A 10,175-nucleotide genomic window follows, 5' to 3' on the forward strand; every position below is an offset into this window, starting at 1 on the left:
AGTTTCCCTCATAAAGGGGCTTTCAAGGAAAATGATGGCTCTGCTGCCCCAAAGAGGAAGCAAAGTCAAAGTCACAAGGCTTCTCTCTGCAGATTCTCTGCCTCTTCTGCTCACAGAGCTGCCCATTGCCCACTCTCCATGGCTGATGCAACCTCCCTGGGAACTGCCTCATGCCACGGTGGCCTGTGTGGGCCTTGCAGAGCTGCACCCCACTCACACCCACACCCCACGCTGAGCATCAGCCCTGCAAGGTCTGGGTTCATCAGGCAGTTGGGCATACCCTAATCCTAACCCACCTGAAGGAGTCTATTGACCACCAGAAGATGTTTGCCTGAGCAGAGCCAGCAGGTTTCCTTTTCCATGCACTTTATTTACAAGTCTCCATCACTGGGCCTCCAAGTAGCTGTCAGAGCTGGCGTTTCCTAGACGTGGTCAGGGGAATAGTGTTGTATTAAACATGCAGCACGTACGGTGGATTTGCAGATAGAGGAGGGGCTGTCAGCTGAACAAATTCCCTGCAGTTTTCTGAAGCTTGTTTGTTTTTAAGGGAAGTGTTTTGCTGTTGCTGGCTTTGAGGAGACCTTTCAGTACCTAAAGGCAGGTCATAGGATAGGAGGGGATAGAGACCTTAGCAAGGTCTGCTGTGATAGGACAAGGGGAAAAGGTTTCAAACTAAAAGAGGGGAGATTTAGACTGGATATAATGGAAAAGTTATTCACAATAAGGGAGGAGAGACACTGGCACAGTTGGCCCAAAGAGGGGATAGATACCTGACTGTCCCTGCAGACACCCATGGTCAGTCTTGAGGGGCTCTGAGCATGATGGAGCTGCGTTCATTGCAGGGAGCTGGACCAGATGGCCTTTAAGGGTCCCTTCCAACTCCTATCCTTTCCTATTCTCTATAGTGTTTGTTTTGTGTCCATTTGTGAAGCAGTGGGAGCCGTGCTGGTTCTTGGTCCTGATTTGGTTGGGGAGCACAGGAGCCTCGGGATGTGGATTTATCTATAGCGCAACTTAAAAGAGAGCTCCCCTAAGGGCGCTCCTCCTGCCGCTGAGCCGGAGCGGCTCACGCGTGCCCCCCAGCGCCCACCACGTTTACTCCGTGCCTTCTGCTGACAGTTCATTAAACTCTTTTTCAATGCTCTGCTTGCAAAAACAAACAAACACCCCACCCTAAAATTGCAGCGAAGCCCACCCTCATCAGAAATCATCCCTCAGCTCTACAGAGATGCTTGGAAGCTCAGCTCCTCAGGGTCCAGGGCGGCATCCCTTCTCTCCTTGTTCTCCTGCTTCTCGTGGTACCACTGCTGTGCAAACTGCACGGCGTGGTGCACGCTATGGAAAGCCAGTTGGTCACCGGGTGGTCCAGCAGCCCAGCCACCATCCCTCAGCCGGCGGCGGAGGAGAGGATTGCAGTTAGCCAGGAGCACCTGGACGCCGAGCTCCTGGTAGTCACGGTGCATCTCCTTCAGCATGGAGAGACCCGTGGTATCAATGAACTGCATAGCCCCGCAGTCAATGATCAATGTGTGCATATCTATGGAAGGCAGGCAGACATCTGTGGGTGATTTCTCATTGTGTTTCTTGGAAGGTTTCAGGCATCCAAACACAGTGTTAATAATGCTCTTCTTGTTAGCTGTGTCTGCTTTTGCCTTGGTCTCTGCCCTTTGATGCCTGGCAGCCAGCAGGACAGGATTCACCCCAGTTTTCTGGTAGAGTGCAGTCTTGAAATAGTCTTTGTTGGCATAGTAAAGGGACGACTCGAAGCGGAAGATTTTGATGTTGGCAATGCTGCTGAGCTGCTTGTAAGCAGACTGATCTTCATAGATTTCAGTGTTGCTGACCTTGCCCAGGAGCGCGGCCCTGGGTCTCTGCGTGCGGAAGATGACACAGAGCAGAGCAAAGCAGACACCCACGAGGAGCCCTATCTCTGTAGTGATCAGCGTGGAGGCCAGCATGGTTATCCACCACACCACCGTGTCCAGCTTGCTCAGCTGCCACATGCGTGGGGTCTCACAAAATGCCCTCAGCCCCCCCCGCAGGTTAACGATGGTGACCACCCCCAGGATGGCGGTTTGCAGAGAGTAGAAGAGTGGAGCGACCCACAGCAACACCAGCAGCAGCACCAGGGAGGTGACCAGGCTAGAGAGCTGCGTGTGGGTCCCTGTGGACTCCTTCAGCAGAGTCTTGGTCAAGGCTGCAGAGCTAGCAAAGCAGTAGAAGAAAGATGGGACCAGGTTGCACATGCCAATGGCGATCATCTCTTGGTTGGCACTAACAGGATAGCCATGCTTTTTGCCAAAGATTTCCGCCAGGGACACAGTCATAGCAAAGCCTATAATAGCAATGGGCAGAGCATCGACTGCCAGGCTGGAAAACAGCTTTACATCTGGTAAGGTGGGTTTCATGAAACCTGTGGGGATGGCCCCACAAACTGAAGACTTGTATCGCTCTTCAAATTTAAAGTAGTGAGATACTACTGTGGCTATGATGACCACAAACAACTCTACAGGGAGCGGAGCCTTCATCTTGTCTTTGTACCGATCATTGATCATCTTGACAGGTATTATGATGGCCAAAGCAACCAGGCTGGTGACCAGGTCACAGATATTGGTGTTCTGGATGTACCTGAAAAGGTCCACCCATGTCAGGATGAAGGACCCCACCCCTTCGTGCCGGGGAATATTCAGCCCGAGGAGATACTTCATCTGGGAGGTGATGATGGTGAGGCTGGAGCCGACCACAAAGCCACTGAGAAGAGGTTCTGACAGGTAGACAGACACAAAGCCCAGCTGTAAAACTCCCAGCAGGATCTGAAAAGCAAGACAGCCATATTATTAGCATCCGTGAGAAGGGCTAGAAGAGGTGGCTGGAAATTTATGTCAATTTGCTTCTGCTTCAGCATATCTTCTGTCTGCTGAGCATTCAGTGTGAGACACAGATTTTTGTCTTAGGTAGATAATGTGGGATATTGAGAACTAAAGACAGCTACCCAGAAGACTTGTCTGTGGTGAGAGATGCCATACAAAAAGGACCACAAGATCCCCATTGCAGTGTCCTTTCAAGCAATAAGGGCACACAGTTAACACTGAAATCCCAGAGAGCAGACAGATCAAGGCAGCTATTAGTATCACCCAGTGGCATGAAAATAGTGTGATGTAGTGACTTCAGTTGTTCCAGTGAAAGGACCTGAAGTTGTCTACTAACAGCCAGGCCCAATCTAAGGTGACACAGCATGGCCTTTAATGGAGCCCCTGCTGATGGCAGGGTCTGTGGGGTTTGTTCCTTTTTGCCCTGAATGCTTCTGATCTGCAGAGCAGTCACCTCAGGTTCAGAACCAAAGTGACTGGAAGGTGGCTTGCAGTTCCCTTCATTTCCCTTACTATGTTCGATTCTATGCATGTTTCAGACACATTCAAGGACCCATCACATGGGGGAAGCAAAACCTTAAATTCAGCTGTATTCAGGGTTTTAAAATTGCTGCAGCAGACTAAAGGTGTCTGGCCCTGCTTGCATTTAGGAAAGGTATCACATGATTTTTAAGTCTGAAGTGAGACAGGAGCTTAGAGATGTTAAGCACTGAGAAATTCCTAAAAAGGAAACTGCACAACAGTGAACGTTTGTACCTGGTAAAGACCGACCAGGAAGCTCAAGGAAAGGGCCACAGTGATGGCGTAGCAGCTCCTGTCACAGGTATCTGTCCCGTTATTGGAGGAGGTGGCATTGCCCACCAGCAGAGAGCCAGTGTCATCATCGTACCCTGCTATCTGGAGGTGCCGATTCACAGACTGCCCAATCATCAGGCAAAGGACACCGAAGGATCCCACAGAGTTGTGGCGTGAAGTGGCCATAGCAACGTAGATTATACCGCTGAAGAAGTTTGTGTAGATTCCATAGATGGGATCCTGGCTGGCTAACAGGGAGTATGAGATGGACTGAGGGATGGCGACTATCCCCACCAGCAGCCCAGATATGACATCCCCAAGCAACTGCGTCTTGATGTTGTAACGGGGAAGCCAGTCTAGCACTGGGAACAGGTGGCAGAAGAAGGTGATGATGGTTTGATGATTGCATTTGCAGACCTCTCTGGCTTTGTTCAGGATGAAATCCTTGGTCCTGAAGTTGATGGGCTCATTCTCCTCCAATCTGATGTGCGTAAAGCCAACAGGGGGCTCTCCTTGTGTTAGGGAGCTCTGTCGTGATGTCTGGCTTGACTTATTCTCCATTGCACCAGGACGGCTAAGCAGGAGAGAAGGTATGACATGAAGAATTGCATTCGTGTGCATAACATGCTTTGCTTGGCTCTGAGGCTCATGCAGATTGTACAAATTAACAAATAAAAGAAAATAACCTCAAACAAACCAAACTTGTGGTGCCATTTGCTCTAAGTTATGGACCAAATCAAGCACAAACCTGAGGCCACGGTTTGCATTGCATTCATACTGACACAGATGTCCCCATCAGAGAGAGCTACAGAGGCTGCTGTGCTCCTTAGTAGTGGAACAGCAGAGGGATAAAGGTCAGACAACCTTGCCCTTCTTGATGACACTTCCATTTAAAATCTAGATCGAAAATCTTGTAATATTCCAAGTGATGTTTTAGGAATGCAACACGTAGATAGGGAAAAGTTATTCACAAAGTAATTTTTCCTTTAACATTTTGACATTTTAAATTACATTGCTGGTTTGCATCAAATGAACCCATCACAGGGACTGGTATCTGCAAAATGAAAGTATGTGAGTTTCTCAGTCTGATTAAGTAGACACTTCCCAAAGCTGTTCCAAGTTTCTCAGTCAAAATGCAGTTGCAATAAAACATACCTTTTCATGAGAATTGAATGTAGACACACAGAGAAAAGTGCTCCTGAGTGTAGTCCTGGCTGCAGTTTGGAAATGGAACTGGGATCATGAGGAATCCCATTCTCCTCCCCTACAGATTCATTTCTCATCCCAACTCTCTTACCTCTGGCTGCAGGAGCCAAGGGACATGGAGCTCTCCTAGGGTTCCTCAGAAAGCATGCGGAGCTGCTCACCTGCTGCCAGATGTGTCTTCTCACTTCACAGCACACACTGAACAGAGAAAGCGCAAGCCAAACAATTGCAAGCCTGTTTCCTTTGCCTCCCTTCTGGATCATGCGTTGCTTCTCTTGAGAAAACTGATTTTTTTCTGCCAAGCCATTGGCCCTTTTATCTCACCTCAGCTGATGAAGATGGTGCAGCCAGCCAAACAGGGCTATATTTTGAAAACAAACATCATTCTGGATGACTATTTTTGATGAAAACTTGTTCTGGTCATTAAGGATGACTGAAGGAGTTTGGAGAAGTGCTTCTGCCAGATAACAGTATTGCTGGTATCTGAGACATGTTGGCTAAACAAGGGGAGCAATGCACAGAAATCTTCCTACACGTGCTATGGCACTGCCCCTCCCTGGGGCCCAAGTCCCACTGGGATTCTCTGCACAGATCTTCATCTATTCTTGACATGATTTTGTTCCACAAAACAAAAACTAAACAAAGAAAACCCTCCAGTGAAACAAACATATTTTTTCTTTCCTGGTAGCTTTCTGCCATCGTGCATCTACCAGACACCATCGCACTCTCACCTCAAGCCATATTCCAGGTGCTTCCACCTCTGCTACACTGTGCTCACTCTGTGCACAGAGCCAGCAATGCTGTGCTACACAGGAGCTTTGTGCATAGAAATATGCACTGAAAGCAAGGACGTGATGACATAGGCTATTTCTGGACAGATAAGAGAGACCTTGGTGTGTGTCAAATCCATACAATCCACATGATCCTGGAACATATCTTCCTGGAAGCTATGCCAAGGAAGAGGGTGGTGATACGTGACAACCTTCACCAGCTTCACCTCGGGCAAGCCCTGCCTGACCAGCACTTGTGGCCTTCTACGATGGCATAAGTTCATCAACAGACAAAGAAATAGCCACTATAATCACCTATGTGTTCCTCAGTAAGGCCTTTGACACTGTCCCCTGGCTTATTCTTCTTTCTCCACAGCTCCACATGCTTTCAGATACATCTGTTGATAGTTCCCCTCTCCCTCCCTCTTCTTGCAGTTGTTGACTGCTCATTTTCATCTTCTCACTTAGTAAACAACCCACATCTCCATCTCTTGTATGATTCCTTCATCTTGAAATCCAGTCTCCAAAGAACTGATGGCTCAATCATTGAATAACTGGCCAGGTTCATCTTTAAAGCTGGCTTATTTGCTGGGATGAAACACATCTCAGCACAATCCATCCTATGACTTTTCATCTTACTTAGGACAAGGAGCTCTGTTCTTGACAGTCTTTTCAGCATTACAACCCACCATGAAGACAAATCATATTCTCCACATGTGACAGTATCTAGGCTGCCTTTAACCTCAACACTGCCCTCACTTCTTCTTCATGTTCCACTTAACCACTGAAGCTCTTATGTCTTATGATTTCCTTTACCTTTTGCCACAGGCTTGTAAGTCTTGATTTCTCCATACTCTTCTAGTTCTCACAGGCATAATGTTCAGCATGAAGTTCTTTTTTCCATTCCTCCAGTCTCTGTTCTTCCCCCACCATCCCTTGTGGTTGTTTTATTTTAGTTGTCTGAATGCTTCCCTGCATCTTCCCCCTTCTTACATGCAAATTCCCATTTCACATTTACTATAGAAAATGTGAAAGAGATAAGCTCAAAAAAAGGAAATCCAAAACAGTTCAGGTGACCTTCAGCTGCCAGAGGACATGAAGTCTTCCAAATGAGAGGTCACTACAGCTAAACATCTGAAATAGTTTGTTTTCAAATGCATATTCACGGGTTGATCTTTATTGCCACCATAAACGCACCTGTTAAACTCCACTGTGGGAAAGGTTGGGTTGGACAGATGGTGTCTGTTAGCTCGAACAGTGCAAATGTAGGCAAGACTTTGCCTCTCGGTAACATGGCATCCTCTGTTGTTTTAAGAGAAGCAAAAACATTCCAAAAAATCAAAATCTTCAGTTGTAGCATGGTATTCAAGTAACGTAACAACAACCTGTTCAATTCCACTGCAAACAGTAAGAACCAGAACAGTGGAAACCCAGGCTCCAGGTTCAGCGGAGCTGCAACAGGGAACTATTTCATTCTTGCAGTGGGATGATGGATGGTAAGCTGGACATGAGCCAGCAATCTGCCCTCACAGCCCAGAAAGCCAACCATACCCTGCGCTGCATCTAAAAAAAACCTTAAGGAAGAAGTGTTTTACAACAAGAGAGGTGAGGCACTGGCACAGGTTGCCCAGAGAGGTGGTGGATGCCCCATCCTCAGAGACATCCAAAGTCAGGCTGAAGGGGCTCTGAGCAACCTGATTGAGCAGCAGATATCCCTGTTCATTGCAAGGGAGTTGGACTAGATAATCTTTAGTGGTACTTTACAACTCAACCAATTCTATAATTCCAGGTGGTTTCTATCCTGAAATAGAAAGATATCACAAAAGTGGCTGCGTACATGCTTGTAATGCAGGCACCTTGCAATGGGTAAGTGCACTGAACTCACTTCTCTGCTGCTGTGCCAATGCATTGTTTGTGTTTAGCAGGACTAGCTACATCTTAGGCAATACAGTTGTTTTCTGTGAAACAGAGCTAACTGCATTGGCAAGGATATTTTGTATTTGTTTTTAGGTATGTGAATAGGTTTATGACTGCTTGCCTCCTGGAAGCTCTTCAGGTAGCGTCCCAAGTGTTTTGGCTCCATAAATTGACCAGTCTGCCTTACTACATGGGTGTATCCCACAGCTCTGCAGGTCCTGAGATCACAAGCCACTATAATAAAACACAGCAAGTGAGCCAAGTAATGATGCCTAGGATCAAAACAAAGTGCTTTTCTTTCCCTTCACATTTGGGACTGCAACATCGTTTCAGACAGCTGCTGGTTCAGTTCCCCTCGGAAATGAATTTTCAAGATGCAGATACTTGCAAAGCTTATTTTGTTTTTTAAATGGAATAGCAAGAAATAAGAGACAAGCTCAGAACTGGCCCCATTGCTGAGACACGGCCAAATTTTAAACAGCACTCAAGGACAGCAATTACCAGAATCTGTCCTACGGTTCCTTCAAACTCATAGCTTCAAAAGAGATAACACCAGAGAATCTGGAAGCAGTACACAAGGTCATCCCACAACACAGAGCAGTTTTTTTCTGGGAGCCTTCTGATATTTTCCAGTTTATGATAATGTGCAGGGGGTCATAGCAGAACACGTGAGGCAAAAACAAAGGTTCTCTTCAAATATAAGCACTATGGGGCCAGAAGTGTCACTCACCCTTAGACTGCACATGTTAATGCAGTTACTCTGCTTTTGAGAGAGAAAAAGGACCCCACAAATAAATAACAATAAAAAGCATCCATTCAAAGTACTGCTCCGTCCCACCAATGATCCACAAAGACAAACATGCAAATGATGTTTTAAGTGTATTTCAGAAGATGTGACATAGAAAATCCTTTGGAAAGGAATTCTGTGTTGGGATAGCAAATCTAACTGGATGTGGAACAGCATCTTTGGCTGCAGATACAAACACCAGGCACCAACTGCCCCACTACTGGGGACACCACAGACTGGTCATATCCTCTGTCAGCTTGTAAAACATGGAAAAAACCCCAGCAGTACACCAGCTTGGGGTATTGGGGGAACATTCCCTATTTCTATAAGGAGGATGGAAGCAATTCCTTGCTAGCTCTGCAAGTTTGTTGCTGCTTTTCCTGCATGACAAATGTCTAGTGCTAACGACTCTTTTCTAAATTACCCAGCCAATAATTGAAAATTCCATAATGGCTCTGTAAACTGATTAAATTGATTACAGAGAAGCACTATGAAATAAGCCAGGAAGACATGACTATTTCGTACTGAACTGGCACTCAGCCCAGGCTGCTTGGCATCACACCACTACCTGCAACCCCCCAACACTTCTGAGGCCACACTGGTGGGATGTCACTCGCCTTGCTGGCTGGTTCCCAGCTAAGGAGCATCCAAAGGAGAGCTACAAAGATGGGGACTGTTCTAAAGGGCAGGATTTATGAGGGGCAGCCGAGGGCCCTGGGTTTGCTCAGCCCAGAGCAGAGCAGGCTGAGCGGGTGTACCCACTGAGGGTAGTGGGTACAGGATTGGCTGCCCAGGGCAGCAAGCATGGCCCAAAGCTGTTCAGAAACAAGGTCTGTATTCTGGGTGGTCCTATGTGGAACCAGGAGCTGGACTCGATGATCTTTGTGGGGCTGTTCCATTTCAGATCATTCTCTGATTCTCAATAGATGTGGGGGGCTTGCATGGAATACATACAGTCAACTACAGCTGTCTGTAGGTAAGGTACAGCCTTACGCAGCACCAGCAAAGGCCGCTGCAGATTGAAGCCCATCACCTTGTCTCTGTGTCAGCAGGCACCAGTTCCCCTGCTAAAGATCTTACACTTTACAAGAGAACAGAAAACTCCTGCTGGCATCACCTAAAGCTGAACACACCGACTGCTGCTGGCACCAATAACACCAAATTAAAAAAAAAAATAAAAAAATATCACAGAACATGCTGAGGTCTCCTAAGGTAAAAGGTGTCTTTAGGTGAAAGCTGGATCAAGAAAACCTTTGTTATAACATAAAGGCATGTATGGCTATATAAAGCTCACAGTAACTGCCCAGAACTGCTCTCAGCATTGGTCTATTTTTGCTCTGACTCTTCCTGGCCATGTCCTGACCAAGTCACAACCGGGTAAGACAAGTAACACTGAAATACACTGCAGCTTGTTTTATTTTTCAAAGGGCTGAATAGGTGATACCATGTGCTGCAAGTACGTATCTGACACTTCTTGCACCTTGGGAATTCAAACCTGGCCCACAGGAGGGTGCTGCTCACCCTGACACAGCACATAACTGTCTGCATTTCTTATTACAGCCATGTCTCTTGACAAGAAAACCACAGCCACAAGCACAGAGCATCCAAGATAGAAGGTGAAAGCCAGTGGCCATCCACATTTTGTTAATACCTTTTTCTCTGTTGGCAGAAAGTTCCCATGTGTGCCTATGTGTATCAAACAGTGCCAGGAAAGTTCATTCTGGTTTAGGAAACTTGGATTTGCATGCAGCTGTGTACATCACCTCTGCAACAGTGACCGGTGCAGCTGTGAAGAGAAACATGGAGTAGGACACTGCTCAGATGTGTGGC

General features: G+C 46.9%; 1 protein-coding gene across 1 annotated transcript; it reads right to left on the reverse strand.

Annotated features, from left to right (window-relative positions):
- Window positions 1–10,079, reverse strand: LOC107320347 (sulfate transporter-like). The gene is made up of 2 exons (XM_015876089.3): window positions 3,627–10,079; window positions 1–2,813 (listed from the first exon to the last, which is right to left on the reverse strand). The coding sequence occupies exons 1-2, from the start codon at window positions 4,284–4,286 to the stop codon at window positions 1,221–1,223; spliced, it is 2,253 nt and encodes a 750-aa protein (XP_015731575.2). The 5' UTR covers window positions 4,287–10,079; the 3' UTR covers window positions 1–1,220.
- Window positions 10,080–10,175: the final 96 nt, after the last annotated feature.

This window comes from Coturnix japonica, chromosome 18 (genome assembly GCF_054131305.1).
Source record: "Coturnix japonica strain WE chromosome 18, WE-NBRP24, whole genome shotgun sequence".
Lineage (NCBI taxonomy): Eukaryota > Metazoa > Chordata > Aves > Galliformes > Phasianidae > Coturnix > Coturnix japonica.